We start from the raw sequence: 19,952 nt of genomic DNA on the forward strand, positions 1-19,952 counted from the left end.
CTTGCTTTGAGGGCGGAAGTGGAAGGCCGCAGCTGTGACAAGGACGCGATGTGGCCAGCAGTGAGCGCGGAATATTCTGATTGGCAGACGATGCGGCCAGTGGCTGGAGAGACTGCTTAGATTGACAGTGGAGCGGAGCAATGTGAAAAGGCACGGCGCGCTGTGGGGGCGGGCGTGGGAGGGTTCTGTGTTTGTGAGGTGAGGTGGGCTGTCGCGTCACAGCACAGTGGAGTTCACTGAGCCATGCTTTCCCAGCCGCTGCTAGTGTGGCTGTTTATTGAGCGCAGGTGATGAAAGGTTGCTATCGTAGTTGCTTGGGTTGACTTCCTTTCATAGTAATTCATTATTTTGTTGGGGGTTTTTTTGCGTTGCATTTCCTAGTTTTATAATGTATTAGTATATGCTGATATACTTTCAACTGATGAAACGTGCGCTGCGGAAACCACACTGGAAAACACCGCAGTGAATTTATTTGAATCAGGGCTTTCAGAAAACTCAGAATTACCCAAACGCAGGGCAACAGTTAATTGTAAACGTTAAGTTTGAAAAGAAAGAAGAAAAAAAAAACACACACTAGACCATGATTTGTAGCAATGTCAGTGTGTGCTTTCATTTTGTTTTTATTTTTAATTTAAGAAATGTGTTTGCATATAGTTTCATATATATATATATATATATAGTTTCAATATTCACAATTCTGTAAATTACTGCTATGAATTAGCCAATTGTATGTATTTATTTTATTCCAGCTGCAGTCTTAAACAGTCTCATTAAATGTAGAGGGCGGAATAAAGAATATTAAGCGAGTCTTCCAGTCCCCCGGCGGCCGCTCGCCCGCATACCTCTGCTTTGCAATTTCAAACGAGCGTATTCTGCTTGCTTTGAAACACATTTCCAGATTAGTGATACATTCAATCAATTACGAGCCAAACAACAAGCAACCGTCCACGTGAGGGGTGGTTTATAAAGTATGAATCTGCATTGATGGTCTGATATAATAATAATAAAATAAAAAAAAAAAAAATCTCTTTCTCTCGTTGCCTGTGTTCGTGAAGTGTAACAAATACTAGGAACGGAAATGCATTATTCTTGCCTTGTAAAGACAAATAAACACCAATGCATAGTGCAAACATTGTGCCACGGCGTGTAATCAACATCTGAAAGGTCGAATCAATACAAATCCCTAATGTTTTAAACGCGCTCGCATCTATATATCTTGTTGCGATGCTGAGTACGCAGTGTTTTAAAGATCAATTCGCCTGACATGTGCTGCTTACAAACATACATGTAAATTAGAAGCCGCTAGGGTGAGCCGAGGGCCGTATGACCTCCACGAAAGACCTGCATTGTGTTGAGCGAATCCAGAGGCAGAGCTGCGGCATGCTTGCAGCCTCGACCGGGACTGCTGTGTTAAACACAGAGGCACAGCATGTCTTCCACTGAAGCAATAGATTACCTTTATTTTATAGCTGATACAGATACTGCTGTAACGCTTTACGGTTTTATTTTTGCACAAAAATAAGGCTGTAAAGGTTTAAACTGGTATACTATACTAAAAATCTTAAACTGAACATCAAACCAAAAATGTCCTGTCCGGTAAAGGCATTGCTTTTCAGTCGTTTTCCAGACATGTTTATAGTGCCCCGGTGCATTGTTAAACACATAAATAAATACTGTGTGTGAGTGTATATCCATGTCAAATCTGAAATCAATGTAAAAACAAAATAGACACGGCTATGTCTACTAGATCAAGTCTACTTTTTCATTGCAAAACGTGTCTGCTAGTTTAAACGTGGGGTGAAGGGGAGACGCTTGAGACTCAATGGACTTGCAAAAAATGTGTACTGCGATTGGCGTGTGAATGGGTTGATGACTGCTTAGTTTCTCTTAATAGATTTTTTTTTTTTTTTAACAAGATGTTCCCAAAGGAAGTTTTATTCCATTTGCTATGTAATTAGCAAACGCTGCTTCTCGAGTGAGAGTGTGTCAGGACGGAGAGGCTGGAGGGTTTGGGGATGGATTCACTCTCCACCGGTATGTGCACTGGAGCCGGCGTTGTTTATATTCTCACTGGACCGCTCTGTGCTTATCTACTACTTGCAGAACTGCACCTGAATAACTTTCACTTAATTTTAATTAATTAAACATTTATTGTAATTGAAACACCCCACTATTTATTGCTAATGATTGAAAAAGCTGTGATCACTTTATTGTTATTTTACTGGAAATACAGATAAGGGTAACGAGGATCCCTCATTGTAATACAGTGTGTGTGTGTATATATATATATATATATATATATATATATATATATATATATATATATATATATATATATATATATATATATATAAGCTATAAGCATTATTATTTTCTATCGCAATTCATCAAAATACAAAGCGATTTTTTATTTTTTACTAAAGCGAAATAACAATGTTTATTAATGTCTATTTTATTATGTCCATTGCAAATTCTCATAAAGAAAAATAAATAAATAAACAACAGGACAGGCTGTTAATTGCCTGCTCCTGCACCCATGTGGTACAGCTAGAGAAGGTGAGTACCAGAGATCAGATACAGCGACCCAATTTATACAGGATGTTTCTTTCAAACAGATTTTTGCTGTTCCTGCCCCCACAGCATATAACACAACAGTGCATGCATTAAGAGATGCAGCATGCTAACAGCATGGCACTAGAGTTTAGCTTTAAGTAAACGTATATTGTATTCTGTCCGTCACCTGTAGCAAAAGCGTGTGTGTGCGTGTGCGTGTGCGTGTGTGCGTGTGTGCGTGTGCGTGTGGAGTCTGCGGTGTTGCAAGGTCTCCCAAGTCATGGTTGCAAGTTGTCAGTGCTGAATGACGCTTTCAAATTGAGTATCTGCACACTTCGGAGGTTCCAGTTCAAACCACGGCTTTGAAAACTGTATTCTGCTGCAATACATACATTATAATAACAACGTATTCATTCATACACAAGATTGTTGTCGTTTGCCTTTTTAATATATATACATATGTGTGATATTCTTGTGCAATGGAAGAGAGACGATTTTATATACTGTGCTGAGAGAGAAAAGGTCCATCACGCTGAGCTGCCTCTGCTTCCAATGTGAGCGACGAGCACCGCGCTCCTTCCAGCTCGCCTGCTGCCATAGCAACGGCAGAGCAGACCTGGGGGCGCAGTAGCGCCGCCCCCCTGCGTGTGTCGTTGATGTCACCCGTGGCAACGGCCAATAAGAAGTTTCGCTGAGCCCGGCCGCCCATGCTGGAGGTTGTCGTCTCTGGAGGCGGGCACAATTCCTCCAAACGGCACGCTGGTAGGGGGAACTGAACCATCAATCTCCGCACACCTGGCTGCGATTGGACGGGAGCAGGCGTTGCTGTGACTGTTGCAAACGGCTCCGCCTGCCCAGTGTGGTGAAGGCTGGGTGGAGAGTCCGCGCATCATGGCTTGAAAAGCAGCGAGCCGGCGCTATTCATTATCGCTTTAGCATTAAGCGCTGTGTAAACTCGGTGTGCGTGTGTACAGGACCTGTCTTTATTGAAAATGTGACTGCATGAATGGCACTGTAACTGCACGCCTAGGTCGCCGAGACCCAGTGGGGAAGCTACACGCGGGTTCTTCGTGTTTTGAATGTTTTTCTTGTGTTTGGGGTGTTTTTTCTCAGCGCATTAGTGGTTTGGTGGAAGCCCCTCCTCGGTGGGCGGGTCGGGTGTTTTTCAGTTTGAGTTCTTGTCTTTCTCTCCTCCTATCGCTCTGACACGTCTGCATTGAGTGAGTGGCGCTGGCAGGCTGTCAATCGCGCACCACAGCGGGCATCAAACAACATAAAACACAAACACACACAGTCAAGACCTGGGCGCATAAATTCCAGCAAGCAGGTATTTTTTTTGCGCATTGCTTTACAGCGGTGTAATTAATTTATTTTTTGCAATTGTCTTTTTTTTTTTTTTTTTTATTTTTTTTTTTTTTTTTTTTTTTTTGTGTGTACTTTTCCCCCTCCCAAAAAAAGAAGCTCAAAACTTTTGTGGTTTAAAAAAAAAAAAAAAAAAACAAAAACAATATTAATAATTTTAAGTGTAGCTTGCGTTTTATTTCTCTAGCATTACAGAGAGGGATAGGGATAGCGTGCAATCGGTTCCCCCGCAACTTTGCTTTTTAATTTTTAATTTTTTTTTTTTTGATTTTTTTTTTTTTTTTTTTTTTTTGCATTCTGGTTTAATGAGGATTTGGACAAGTTTGGAAGAAGATTTGCACGGGAAACATCTCAAGAAAGCTACAAGGATCAATAGACGCACATCCAAGACGTCAAATCATAAAAAAAGACACATTTGCAAGAAGATTTGAACAGGATCAGAAATAGACAGAGTGCACGTAATTGAGGGCGCCTGCCAGCACTGCCACAGCATCAGCAATACCTGTGATACATTATAACGAGGGGGATTCGCAAGACACCGATTACAGCACACGCAATTATTATTATTATTATTATTATTATTATTATTATTATTTGTATTTTCTTTGTTGAACATTTTTCCGCGTACAGATTTTTTTTGTTTTTCCTCTGTATGTGATTTTTATTTATTTTTTTAATTGTTTTTTTTTTTTTTTTCTTTTTTGGACAATCTTTTCGCTTTTTTGTGAGATCTGTAAAAGTGCATTGATTGTCTTGCGGCAAAGGATGGACGAGCAAGCCCGGATCATGCAGACTCTTGCGGGCGTAAGCCTGGCTTGCCACTCGGTCCAAGGGGGCATGGCACTACCTCCTCCCCATGGACACGAAGGTGCAGACGGCGATGGAAGAAAGCAGGACATCGGAGATATTCTTCACCAGATTATGACCATCACCGACCAAAGCCTGGACGAGGCGCAAGCAAAGTTGGTTCCTTCTACAAATATACACACACAGCGACACACGCATGTTTGTGTGTGCATATATATATATATATATATATATATATATATATATATATATATATATATATATATATATATATATATATATATCATCATATATATATAATATATAATAATAATAATAATAATAATGATAATAATAATAATACATGCTACTGATACATATCTTTACAAAGCAATAACATTATAATAAACTTAGTGAAATGCTGACAGTATTGTAGCGAACGCTACACAAAACTGCAGCCGCGTGTGCTGGTTTATGTAGTTTAACTAAGTGATCGTCTATTTGACTTCATCTCCAGGACAGGGAATTGCAACGCTGTGTCTCTGTCGTGTGGTTTACTTGTAATGTTTACATTGCAATGGAGCGTTTTGATCATTTCACACGGATAGATATTCTCTCTAGACTCAATTCGGTGTTTTGTTTTGTTTTTGTAGCAGACTGTCCATTGTGTGTTGAGGAATAATCAAACGCTTAACAATTGTCTTTTTATCTATAATAAGAGTAATGTAGCCGCTTATCCTCTATCATAACAGTTTATGTTTGTTTGTTTTCCTAACCGGCGTGCGGATGCGTGGGAACATGTGTCTGCAAGTAACCTGGGCAGAGTGTATCTCCCTGTCCTTGCTGAAACACTGAGTATCAGCCAGCGTCACAGTGCATTGCGAATTGATTGCAGGACAGCTGAACTGTAATGTACAGTTCAATTACACAACTTGCCGTGTTTATTCACTCATTTAAGCTATGGCAGCGCTGCTTGTATTGAAAGCGTTGCTGCCGGTGGCTTTTTTTCCCCCTTTATTTTTATTTTTATAGTAAAAGTTGCTAAACTATTATTTAAATTAAATACTATTCTTCGGTATTTAAATCCAGCTTTTTCTTTTGAAACTAAACTGTATGTGCAAACTGGAAGTATTTATGAATCTTGTCAAAAATATTCTCCCACATTTTGTCTTTTATGAGCGCATGCAATGTTTATAGCAGCAATAGAGACGTGTTTACAATCACTATATATGTTACTAGATAAGGCAAAACACGTCATGTTACTTAATTAGGGTTAATTGCTTATAATAAAAACATTCTAATGTGCTATCGTTATATTTTTTGTTTGCCTTCTTCACGATGCAGGAAGCACGGGCTCAACTGTCACAGAATGAAGCCAGCATTGTTCAGCGTCCTGTGCGAAATCAAAGAGAAAACAGGTAAGCTTGCTTTTAACCTTCCTTGCAAAGCTACCAAAAAGGAAAATACACCACTGTTACACCTCGCACTTCATTTGAAATAGCTTGTGCACCGCCATCTTTGATCAGAACGCAACCCCTCCTTCTCCTCTTAGCAAACCTAATAAAATTAAAACACATTTTACCATTGATAAGCGCACTGTGCAATGCATCTGTAGACGAACACGGTCGTGCATCATCCTGGGGGGTCGGGGGGGTCTCCCCCAGGCAATAACGTTGTTGGGGCAACAGCAGCAGCAGCAGCAGATCCTAACTGTAGCCCCAAGATATAGAGATCCTTGTACGTCCGTTTTCTAAAGGAGCAAGATTGACCTGTGTTTTTTTTTTTTTAGCTTAAAGCAATCATGTATTGCCCTATCTGCCCCTGTCTCTCAACATGCAAAGCCGCAGAAATCTGTCGCCAAAATAAAACGAAACAAAAACAAATATACACCAGGCGGATCACCTTTACTGTAAGTGACTTGTGTTTGTGCAGCTGCAGGTCCAGGTGATCGCAGAGTCGCGTTGCAGCCCCTGCACGACTGGAGGCTTGGATATTGTTTTAGGGTTTCCTCATTGTCGGTTGTCACAGCGAGGATGTTGTGTAGGTCCCTCTATTTCTTTGTGTAAATTAGGCAGTACTGTATGTACTACGAGCTGGGAGCTCAGAAGTGAGAGTTATGCGGATAGGGTTTCTCCGTGCAATCGCATAAGAGATAAGCGATGAAAAATCCGGAAAAGACACACAGAAAAAAAAAAAAAAAAAAAAAATCATTTACAGAGCAGTAAGTTCATCTAAAGTATATGAAAACACGCCCGTATTTAATGCAATTCTGAAATACAGTGTTGGAGAATACAAGAACATATTATTTATCGACAGGAGAGGAGGGAAAAGCCTCACCGTTGTTTTAAATATAAACTAGACATGCACGGAACATCATCTGTAAATATTTTATACCGAGTATTTGTTTTTTTGTTTAGAAAAGTATGGCAATGTTGTTGTTGTTGTTTTTTCTTCTTTAAATCGTCCAATAACTAGATTACCAATTTGCCGATTCTGTTAAGTTTTTACTTTGCCGTGCAGCAGAAATTCAATAATGTTTTAAAGTATAGATTTCAGCTTAATTACAAAGCGTGCAAACAAACAAACCCTTGAGAAAAAACCCGTGCTACGTGGAAAGATACAACTTAACTGTGTTGTTTAGGATCTTAAAAAGAGATAACTAATAGAGTAGAATATATTGATTCTATAGTTAATGTTGATGCATGTAGCTTGAGTTATTTAACAATAGCACAGGGCGTGTTGAACACATCAAAAATATAGCTTATACGGCAATAATATCTGAAGCACTTAAAGGTTTGGTTTTTTGTAAGGGGCTACAGCGGATTTTTTAAATTTCTGTTTCTTTCTTATTTTTTGTATGTGTTATGGATATATGTGATCAGTTAATGTATTTGTTACCGAGACTATGGGCTCTATCGATTATGCTAGAATTGCATGAATGCGTCTGAACTATCATGATGTGAGAAATCAGAGGAACGCAGTCTTGAGATTTTAAAGCTGGTGTTGACAGTAGGGGGTAAACCTGCGTTACTGTATCAGTGTCGGGTTCTTCATTCAGGTCCTCTCTCAGCGGGCGATGCTAATAAACAGATATATCTTTCAGCCTAACAACCTCAAGGCAGCATAGAAACAGGAATTTGCCCCCCTTAAAAAGTTACTGTACAGAGTTATTGAAATAAGCACAGCGCTGCACGTCTGAATGCCTACACAGAATCGAAAACGCCACCGCGCCGGCGACTTGGACATTTCCAGCTGTTGCGGGGAAAAAATAAAAAAAAAAGACGTGTTTGCTTAATTTCTGGAGTAAAAGAAAACGGGGATTGAGATAAATGGGTTTACAGTGTGGGATCAGCCACGGCGTTTTTGTTTGGAAACGAACGCCAACTCCAGTTCAAAAGGTGAGTTAAGGAAAAACAGGACAGCCCTGCTTTGTGTGACGCTTGCCCAGAGTGTAGCAACGGAATCCAACGTGTTTAAAACAGAGGCTCTTAAAGATCTGTCAGGGAAGATGGATTTTTGGCAGTTGCCTCTTGTTTTAAATTTACATTATTTCTAGAAAGTGTTTTTTTATTCCCCTTCTTTTTTTTTTTTTATTCACTGGGCTGTCGGCTGCGTTTTTATAGAGGGATGTCGCAGTGGTGTTCAAGGGATAATACAGTTCATTAGTCGGGCTTGGAGAGCGTTGCTTGGCTGTAGAACGTGTTACAGCAGGTTGCAGGTTGCATTATAGGACAACTATTGCACTGAAGTGTAAAGGAAGAATGAGAAATTATAGGTTTCATAGTTTATTTTTGTGGATGGGGTTAAGAAAAGCATTATTTTATGCAAACACAAGGTGTAGAGTGCCTTGAAAGATTTATATATATATATATATATATATATATTATATATATCTATATATATATATATATATATATATATACTATATACATATATACATTATTCGAAGCAATCGACAATACGACAAATGGACTGATTGTAACATTTCACCAAACCGACATGAGAATACGAATCTCTTCATTAACAGAGAGAAATGCACCTACGTGGTCGATGCCCAGCAAGCATGCTGTATATTCTCCTATCTATTTTCAGAATAGTTTGAATGGCATTTTAACCACTACAATAGTAGTGTATCGGTCTTTCCAGAATAGTACGACCCGCTGTCTGTGACATTGTATTTTTTGTTCTGAATGTAATGTAATAACCAGGATGTGCCATTCAGGCCTGCCCAGCACGGTGACCGCTTTGCTTCTGTTTGTTTGTGAGCCAAGCTGCTCAGGTGAATTACTGTGACAAAGAAAAGTCTGATTTGCAAAGACGTGGAAGGAGAGTCCTGCCACCTCCTCCTCTCAGCCACACACAGGTCAAGATCCGCTAATAACAATGAGGACCAGCAGTGCTATTCTGGCAGGCATGTTTTCTTGTGTTGTTTATTAAAGACCCACTGTAAAAAAGAAATAAATAAATCTATATATGTATATGACAGCTGTCAAACAAAGCAAGATATATTGCCATCACAGACCACAACCCCTAAATGCCATTCATTCACTGCTGCTTCCTAATGGCTCACATGATGGGATTGCCAGATTTGTGGCCTTGTGAGGCTTGTAAGCCGAAGTGACTTGGGAAGATCATAAAACTTAATGAACTTCTCGAGCTGCGGGAGGTGTCCAGAGGGGGAGAAAACGGGCTGCCCGGCCTGCTTGAGGTGTTCTTTATGTCTGCCGAGGAGAGAGGAAAATGATCAGTGGATGCGTTAGCCCCGGGTGACAGCCTGCAGAATCTGCATGCAGTGTGCCCCACGGTCCAGGCCAGTCTCGCGCTCAAATGAGATTCCTGTCACTGAGGGCCGTTGTACTATATTCTTGTTGTCTTTTTTAAAAAATTTGTCTTCTCGCACTCCTGATACTGCCTGCAGCAGAGGGAGGTTATGAGTGACGTATGCGAGCTCTGCTATAGGACAGAGAAGCAAAACAAAAGCAAAAAAAAGAGACTCTTTAAAAAAACAAAAACTCATGAAGCTGCTTTTTTTTTTTATAAACTGTAAAATATATTTGAAATGCGTGTACAGTAATGCATTTCATATGGTTTTCCCACTGCATTTTAAGACATTGATTGGACATTTAATTTAAACAATATTTTATAAAATGGTGTTATTTTGAATGGGAGGGGCCATAAAGCTTATTTTAAGGTATAGTATTTTTAATGTTTTTTTTTTTTAAGTAAGTGGCATCATCACATTTCCTTAGATTTCATAACGGTACTTGTATAGAAGTTGTTATAAAAAAAGAAAAGTAAACTCTTGAACAGTAAAACATTATGAATTCACCCTGTCCAGTAGAATAACTCACAGTAGCGCTGTGCAGAGCTCGGGTCAGCATGCCCATTATCTGACCTTCAAGAAGAAACAGGTCAAAGAAAATCCATTCTGTTTATTCACTAACAGACACCTACATAAACAAATGCATTCGTTCTGCATATATATATATATGCCTTATTATATTAAGAAATGAAACGTATTTAATATGCATTGAGTCCGTAGGCTTGCTAATTATTTAAATTAACTTGTTTACAATTGCAAAGCAGGCGAGATGTTTGTAATCTGTGGTAATCCCTTTGACACGGTGTGTTCAGGAGCTTTGCTCAAAGAACAAACACGTTTTTTTTTATTTTTTTCCTCCACTGTTAATCTGTTAAACATTTCACCTTTTTTTTAATTTTCTTTACCCCCACTAATGCTAAACCCTATTGAACGAGCCAGGGGTTGCAAACTGACCTTCCCTGTTTTTTTTTTTTTTTTTTTTTTTTCTGGAGAGCCCAGTAAAGCAGTGTTGGCACTCTTTGTGTTTATTGAGCAGATTTGCGCTGTGAGAGTGAAGCTGTGTTTGTTTTCTCAGCAACTCTGTTGATCCTCTTACCCAGGTGATAAGCGATGCACCTGATAATACACCTTCCTCTTACAAAACCCAGCGTGGGAGTGTGGGGGCGTGTTGATGCTGACCTCTTGTCCAAGTTCATGCATTATCGATAGGGTTCTTTAGCCTTTTTGGAAACGCAGATATATTGCAATGCATTGAAAAACATAGGGTAATAGTATAAAGAAGATCCCTATATTCCAGTGGATTATGGATCACTAAATGTACAGTATAATAAATCAATGAAACAATATATTGTAACATATACAGGATTCGCCAAACATCCAACAGTCCGTATCAGTCTATATCTGTCATTAAAAAATAAAAAAACCCAGCTGTATAGATCAGTTGAATAGACACCATTATTATTCCACATATGAAAAGCTGCATACTGTATAGACGCTATGTAATTACATTGCGGCTCATTTATAATTACAGCAAGGCTTATTGTGTATCTATAAAGGCTCAGCTTTTTTAAAAAAAATTTTTTTTAAGTAAAACTAGGATTAAAAAATGCAAAACCTAAAACTGCAATATATTTTGCGCCACTATATTATTTAGTGTGTTGGGAATTATTCTGTACAGACTCGGGTGAAACGGAAGTCTCTGGGCTGCATTAGTTGGTATTAAAAATCGTAAACTGTAAACGAAGGGGGAAACAATTCAGTTAAGATTTGTGTGATTGATCATGCTTTTGGAGTTGGACAGTCCTTCACGATTTTTGAACTTTATTAAGCTTGACATAAATATCACTTCTTTACCTCATAAACAGGAGAGGTCTTGGGCGCTAGGTGAATGTTTATGCTGAGTGATTTTCAAAAATGCTTTTCAACTCCCAGCGCTGACTTCAAAAGGGAAAGGAGTGACAATCGGATCAATCTAATTCTTTATGAATGACGGGCATCCTTTCAGACTTTCAATAAATATACCCCCCCCCCCCCCCCCCCCCCCCCCCGAAAAAAAAAAAAAATACTGGAAGAGGATTAGAGACAAGCCAGTGTTGTGATTTGTTTAGTTTAACAACTGCTTAAATTCCTAAACAGTAAATCGAAACTGAAATGTTTGTTTGGCAACCATGTAAATAGTAACAGAGGAAAAAAAAAAAAGTACATCTGCGCGAAGCAAAAAAAAAAAAAAAAAAAAAACACTTGCTGTCTTCAATTAAAGAGCAAGAGCACTTCTTAGATGGTTTTTGACAGCTTAATTGTAATGCCATTATGATCCTGACTGTGTAAAAATGTTATGTAGCATTTGTGATTCGACAGTGCGGTGCTGTTTTCACAACCCAGCTTCTCTGTAGTGTGCTGACAGCTTTACATCTCCAAGGCATTAGGTGACCAAGGCATGCAGTGCTTCTACCTGCTCTTTTTAACTAGAGGACTTAATGAGGGCAGAATTAGAAAAAAAGGGTTATAATTCGTTTTTACTGTAAATAAACTTTCTAGAGTAAAAAAAAAAAAAACTGTAAAGTAGCAGCCCAGCTATCTCACTTGGCCTCCAACTAAGAAGCCTGCTAACTTGTGGTACTAGAAGAACTTTCTGTCTTTCTTTCTTTCTTTCTTTTAAACAGAACAGTAGTAAACATTGTGTGGTTTAAAAAAAAAAAAAACTAGAAAAAAACTAAAAAAGTGTTGAGATGGAGTAAATAGCCAGGAGCGTTTTTGCAATGCAAAGTGTTTGCTGGGTTGCTGAGGGTGTTCTTGGCGCTCCCCTAACTGCTATTGTGGTCCAGGAACAGATTTTCCCATTGCTAATGCCCTGGAAGTATTAATTCACTTTGATATGCTAATTAGAGGGCATTATGCAAGAAATGAGATTAAGTGGCAGCATGAAGCCGTTTGCCTGTCAGTAAATTGAGCGTTTAAGCATCAGGAGAAGCTTTGTTTTTTCCAGCTTCTCTTGGTTTTGCATTTAAATGAATTGATGGAAAGGACTGAAGAGGTCGCTTGAATGTTCCTCCAGTTCATGGCTTGAAGTTTTATATTGATCTATTTTTTTATTTCTTTCATGAACTAGTGTTCAGTTATTTTGTTTTCTGTTGTGTTCAGTAGTATGTGACGGGTTTATTATTAATAAGCATCAATCTGCTATCTCTGTGAATTATTTTCGGGCGCGTTTTGATTTGACCCTCCTTGCTTGCATAATAAGAAGGATGTCTGTTGAAACGTGTCTATATTTCTAGTCGACTCTGTATCGTGTCGGGTCATTCTGCTTCAGTGGTTTTGCTGTACTCTTGTTTCGCTTGGTTTTTGTTTTGCAGTGTAGTGTGTTTGCTGTGCTTGTAGATACTGTATTTCTTCCTCAAGCAAAGTGTTTTGCAGTCATGGATTCCTGTGTTCATTTACCAAATGAAAAGCCAATGACTATCTGCACCAGAGAAAAAAAAATCAGTGATTATTATTAATAATAATACGATGCAGTGTGACGCGGACGGCGGTGCTTTTTTTAGCACTAATAATAATTATATATTATATTAATAATAATAATAATAATAATAATAATAATAATAATAATCCAATAACTTCAAATAATATTTGCTTATACAATATAATAAACTAAACAGACACAATATGAACATAGTGTCGTGTTATACTTGTATCACAGCCGTTACAATTATTAAAAACGTAATTCATAATTGCAACTGTCAAATTAATAATTTGTGGTGTGGTGTGTGGTTGTGTGTGTGTGTGTGTGGGTGTGGGTGTGTGTGTATATGTTATAACTATATATAATATATTATATATCTATATATATATCTATATATATATATATATATATATACGTGCACGAAACACATTAATATAAACTGACAACGTTGCAATATATATATATATATATATATATATTATATATATATATAATATATTATAATATATACGAGCTACGTTTGATATTTATAGAGGATGCATGAGAACACTGACAGATCAGTTCCTACAGTGTTCTGAGATGTTTACACCAGGTAAATGGCACATCTTTAGCTACAGCTCTCGACCTCTTTTGAGCACAGAGCCACAGATGTGCTGTGAGCACACTCACTTATTTAGCAGTGTTATGGATGCAGGTCTGGTGGGTGGTTTTTGTTTTCTGTGAATTTAAAGAATATGTGTTTGGTAATTTTTATTTCTTGTTTTTTTTTTTTTTTTTCAATGCTGACCTGGCAGTTGAAACAGGTCCTGGGTTGAGAGATTGGTTCCATATGCTGCGTCTGACCAAACACAGAAAGAAGTTCTTTGATCTGAGGTTTAATCAATAAAAAGAGATTAAAGAAAACTATTACAGAGTAAATAAGAACGTCCAGCACACAAACCCATCTAGCCTCTTCCAAATGATTTCCACCCCGCTCGCTTGAGGGGTGATGTCCTCAGACGTCTATTGACTTGTTGTTTTGCTGACCTTTGACTGATCAAGCAAAGTAACAGGCTGTCAGAAAAAATTAAAAAAAAAAAACAATGGACTGACTTTTCTTTCTTTCTTTCTTTCTTTCTTTCTTTCTTTCTTTCTTTCTTCTTTCTTTCTTAGAGCATTTATAACTCCAGTAGATTAGAGGAATTTTTAAACAGAGTTTGATAGTGATCTGTAATTGGAAACAGTAAGGTATTTTTGGTGGTTGTTGATGGTAGTTTGACAATTTGATTTTGTTTTTGAGAGACGCACATAAAAATAGTTGATGTAATGGTAGGGCTGTGAATCAGATTCCTGTGTGGCTCCTGTTAAATTAAGTATATCAAGATTCTATTTTTATATTTAGAAATGTGAGATTAACTGGAAATCAAACAATTTGGGTGTCTTAAATTTGGGTTTATTAGAAACATATGTATACCCACAGATATATATATATATCTATATATATATATATATATACTAATATATATAGATATATATTATATATATATATATATATACTATATATAATTTTTAAGTCAAGGGTTTCCTTTCCTTTTTTAAATCAATCTTCCTTTGGTTATTATCTAAAATAACATCAGCCTGGCTATGTTTGGTATAATACTACACATCACATCAAACCCTTTCATTCACTGTTAACATCTGGTATTTTCAGAAAGCTGTGCTTTAACAAAGACACTCGCTCTTTCATGTAATAAATCTATTTTTAAACAAATAAAAACATGTTCATTACAAATTCAAGCAGATTCCCTTGAATCAGGATGAACTATCTTTTCCATTCCGCTCTGAGACTGAGAGAAGGAAAGCCTGGGCCGGAACCCTAATGTAAATATTTGTAAGGCGACCTTGTTCTTCAGAGTCTGGTTCAATGGCATAAATCTGCTCTAAAAGCCTTGGTAAATATATGCCGCGGAACAGAAACCCATTCACTGGAGAAACAATTGGCTTTAGCTTCTTTTTGTTAGAGTGGCCCCCCCCCCCACCCCCCAGTGATACAACTGCAGTGACTAGATAGTGTGTGAGAGAATGGCTGTGCGTCCCAGCTGCTCGCCTGCCTGTTCCAATGTCTTTGCCACTTGCATATCCGATCCACGAGCAAGGGAATTGTGAAGGGGTTTATCTGGGCTGCTTCGAAAACCCCTTCCTTTTGAATAGCAGGAGGAAGAGAAAGAAGGAGGGGGGGGACACGACTGTGTCAACGCGGAGAATAAAAACCCAACTGTAATCGCGCTTTTACATATGCTCCTGATTGTTACTTTGAGGGTCTTTGCAGTGAGTGCAGCAGCGCAGAAACAGATTCTGGTTAATGTTTTATTTATTAATTATCATTCTTTCTTTTTTCAAATTCACCGTTTTCTTTTTCTCCATGTAGCTCGGAGCAGTATTAGCAGGGCTGCTTTTGAGAACACACCTCTTAATAGTTTTTTTTTTCCCTGCACATAAGTTATGCAAATGAGCTTTTATAGCAACTGGCATAACAATTAGCATCCTCCAACAATATTTTAGCAGGTTAATTGCGGAATTTCTAAATTGTACATGTGACTTGTTAATTAGGCATGACAGAGGTGGCGAAAGAGCTCCCTCTCTCTCTCGTCAGGCTGTGGCAGCAGTCAGGAGATGCTGAGAAGGGCGATGGATTGGATTTGAGGGTTTCAGTTGTAGGAGTGTGGTTGTTGTCAAGTGCCACTGAGCTGATGCTTTTCACCGATCACATTGCTCTCAGCCGCAGAGTTGTGGCTCCTGGCCGCCTCCCTTTAACCCGTCTCAAAGAGCTTTTTTATATTTTGCACCACTAGTACCGAACCCAGTGTGCAAATGTATTACAACACCCGTTGCTTCTGTGGTTTTGATTGGTTGAGTATATGAAATCAAAACCACTGGAACTGAAAACAAAATAGGCAAATAAGTGATGGTCTGATTTAATTGCTGACTTTAATAGACCACACATGCAATTCATTTAAAATAGGAAGAGAAAAAGGAACACAGAGCCACACATGGTAAAATGCAGGAGTCTTTTTAGATGTCGTTTAAGATGCCTCATTAAAGCACAGAGCGGTGTAACGTAGTCACTCAAGAGTGCCTATTGTTTCTATAGAACTGATTACTGACCGAAAATTGAAATTCTCACACCCAGAGGTTTTCAAGCAGTTAGGCATGTAAGGGATATAAATGAGAACTCTGGAGGTGTTCTAATAAACGCAATAAACTGGCCAATTTGACTGCATTTGTCCTCTTACACAAAGCAAACAACAAGCTTATTATTCACTAATTCGGTTTGCTGCATTCGCCCCAAATGAGTGGCAGCGATGGTGAGCTCATATTTCATTGAATTACTTTTCCTTCAAATTGCTCATTTGCTAGTGTTATTAGAAAGTGAACTGTGAATGTTTTCATCTTCTCTCGGGGGGGGGGGGGGGGGGGGGGGGTAATGTACCCCCCCCCCCCCCCCCCCCCTCCACCCCTCCTCTCAGGGTTATAAATAAACAGTTTGGAATTTAGAATATTTTCCTTTAATTCTGATTAGAATGAGTTGCGTGATTTTACTCTTTTTTTTTTTTTTTTTTTTTTTTTTTTTTTTTAAATGAAACCATCCTGTACTAATAAAACTGCACAAGCCGTTTTTTAGCAGTTTCGGGCATGCTCATAACATATTAGGACTAAAACACTCAAATATTTTACATGTAGATTGTGATGTGAGCACCTGTTGCTAGATATTAGTTCCAGTAAACTATTTTGAACACAGCATTGCATTGCCATGATCTCGCTGTTCTGTAATCATGTTTGACTTTGAGTGATGTTTCAAATAGGAGCAAAGCAGCTTTATTATAATTCTTCTGTTATAACGCGGAATATTTTAGGGACGTAGAACTGTCCTAAAGATTGCCGGCATTTCATCACCAAATCGCATCTGATAAAAAATGACAGGAATCATTTGTTCTCCAGCAGAAGAGGATTCAGGGACTGCCTGATGTATGTGACATCACCTTTGACTAGTCAGCTATTCTTCCTGGGCTAACCACATTGTACTCCGTATTGAAACATTCAATTTTCATTTAAAAAGAGTAAATGTTCCGCCTGCTCCCCACTGCTTAAATATTTTACCTTTTCCCCAGACGTGTGCATCTGGAGTAAGTGCCGTTTGGGATGTGTTGCCATCAATAATTTTGTCACTGGAAATAAAAGGCCTTAATGCTCATCCGCCCACCAAGGTATTTTTTTCTTTTTACTCCATTTGCCAAGCAAAATATGGAAATAGCAGAGCAATTGAACTCTTCATGTGTCCCACATGTGCACAGAACACCATTGCTACCAGCAAGTGGGAATGATAGGCTCAGCCTAATAGCATTACAGGCTGCTAACACTTTTATAATCTCGGTTGTTTTCTATTCAACAGATGTATTTTGCCCGGGATGCTTGTTGTATTAAAATGATGCTTTTTTTAAATTATTTTTTTTAATTTAGTATATTTGGAATGGGGTGACTCATTTCACTATAAAAATACAAGCGTTTCAGCTGTACCAAATAATCTATGCAGTAAACCCACTACCTTTGACCTTAATTTTAAGACACAGAGTTTGCACTTAAACCTACAGGGAGATTCATGTAATAATAATAATAATAATAATAATAATAATAATAATAATAATAATGTATGCTTACCAATGAATGTCATCAGTATTAAAGGTAGTTCTTCAAATACCTTCATGCATGCATATGTAAATTAATTAACACACCGAACTTCATCTGACTTTTATGTTAAGTCAGTTCCTTGTACATATCAGCTATAGCTCAGCTCTAATTCTTGAGGCTTCTGATTTGCATTTGGCCGTGTTTAATGCTGCTCGCATAGCGAGGTAATATTGCAGTTGAGTAGTTATTAGTGTATAGAGGGTCAGATGTGAAGAATGGTACAACGCGAGTGCTCTCTCGGTAATCATCCTGCTATTTATAGATCCCCATTTCATTAGTTTCAGGGTTTCAGGGAAGAGATTTTCTCCAGGGGAAACAGATACTCGAACTTAATTTTCTCTCTGAAACGCATTAAAGGTAGAAATCTGAGCAACCTTCCTCGCACGTGAGGCAATGCAAGGGTGATTTCAGCATCTCCAAATGGCCCAGAGGTTTTTACTGCAGATTCCAAGGGGCTGTGTTGAATCCCTTTACTATATATTGTTTCACCAAAAAAAAAAAAAAAAAAAAATTTTTTTTTTCCCTCCCATGTTTGCATTCCTCAAATTAACCCCCCCCACCCCCCCCCCCCATGCCAGCGTTCCACGTGCCTTTCATACATTACTATGATAAATAGAAAGGCAGAATAGAAAGACTGTGCTCCAATGAAAATTTAATCAGAGTCCTCTGCTGCTTTAATAAGGCAAATCATTCTTATTGGCTGCTGTGTTAAGGTTTCTAATATTTAATTCATAACAACCCTTGCATTATTCTGCCGCGGCTCTGACAGCACCACTTTGCTGCCTGCCAAAAGGCAACCATAAAAAAAAAAAACTTTAACGCAGATGTAAATGTCGAAAATGTAGACAACGATTAGATCTGAGGTAGTCAGTAAAAATCGACAAGCGGGCAAAGCATTATTAGATTGCTACATAACCCCATTCACCAACTACTGTATATTAAACTGATCACAACCAAGGAGACTCCTTCCTCTCTAACCCAAGGCAGTCCCTGCATAACGCTGTTCAGTTACCTTGTATTAGTTTGACACCCAGATCCGCACTGGAGGAGTAGATGTGAATATTAAGACGATCGGGGTCAGGTTTTAAAAGTGCAATGAGCAGGAATCTGCTTCACCCAGGACAATCATTGTAGTTTTTTTGTAGTTTGTTATATTCTGGTGAAATCTGCACATGCTTTAATTCTTCTTCTTCTTCTTCTTCTTCTTCTTCTTCTTCTTCTTCTTCTTCTTCTTCTTCTCCTCATATTTTAAGATGTTGTTTTTAGAGTTTTTTTTAGGTTTTTTTTTTTTTATGATATGGTAGTCTCTCGTGACTCCCTTTATTTCCTGCAGCTGTAGAAGCTAAACCTCAGTGCACAAAATCTTTGATAAGTGTGTCAGCCTCTTACATCTGGAAAAGGGGAATAGCGAGCTGCTGCAGTAGGCTTGGACGGGTCTCTATTTAAATTTATTTTTTATTTTTTTAGACAAGATTTATTTCTCAAGTGTTCACATGACAGCACCTAATTCCCAGAAACACACTTTTAGACAGCAGTTAAAACCCAAACCAAACAAAGTGAATAAGACTGAATAGGCAGTGGCAGTGATGGAACGTGATAACGTTCGTGAAATCACAACACAAAACCTTTCAGGAAACTTTTCACTCCCCAGGCACCACAAAGCGAGCTCCACAGCCGAGACTGGACGTTATCTGAATGTAGATCGGGCCTTTGGGACAGCTTTTAGAACGATTTCATTGTAAATATGCACGTATTGTACATTAGCAAGTCTTGGGGTCACTGCAATACCCCAGCACAACTACATGGGTGACCAGCATCATTCTGAAAACTACAAAAACGGGTCAAACCTTGACGAATCTTGTACAAGTCCAGCACTGTTTGGGCTCGTGCGTCTTGTCAGTTAAGACGGAAGGCTCAGCCCAAAACTGCGACCAAACAGCTATTTACACTTTGCATTAATGGACCCAAGTGAGAAGAAATCAGGCTGTAATCTGTAAGAATGAATAAAATACCAATACGATGTGAGGTATTAGATTAATACAGCGAGCCTGCGTTCTGCAGCAGCGGACCTGGTCTTAGGAAAAAAGACCTTGCAATTGCGTCAGCAGTGTTACAAAAACAAAACCAAAAATACATTTTAAAAAGGCAAGGTTTTAAGCCCATAGAAGTTCATTTTTGCAGGCTGAAGCAATGGAAAAAGGCAGTGTGCCAGTGTCTAAAGGTGCTGTGCTCATGTTACACTGA

At 38.5% G+C, this 19,952-nt stretch overlaps 1 protein-coding gene across 4 annotated transcripts in view; it reads left to right on the forward strand.

Annotated features, from left to right (window-relative positions):
* Window positions 1-4,577: 4,577 nt before the first annotated feature.
* Window positions 4,578-19,952, forward strand: part of pbx3b (pre-B-cell leukemia homeobox 3b) — a 74,311-nt gene continuing 58,936 nt past the window's right edge. For all 4 annotated transcript variants that reach the window (XM_041238542.1, XM_041238543.1, XM_041238545.1 and 1 more), the window contains exons 1-2: window positions 4,578-4,877; window positions 6,046-6,119. In XM_041238542.1, the coding sequence (XP_041094476.1) occupies window positions 4,681-4,877; window positions 6,046-6,119 (271 nt within the window). In that variant the 5' untranslated portion in view covers window positions 4,578-4,680. The remainder of the gene's footprint in view (window positions 4,878-6,045; window positions 6,120-19,952) is intronic.

The sequence above is a fragment of the Polyodon spathula genome, chromosome 49 (assembly GCF_017654505.1).
Source record: "Polyodon spathula isolate WHYD16114869_AA chromosome 49, ASM1765450v1, whole genome shotgun sequence".
Classification (NCBI taxonomy): Eukaryota; Metazoa; Chordata; class Actinopteri; order Acipenseriformes; family Polyodontidae; genus Polyodon; species Polyodon spathula.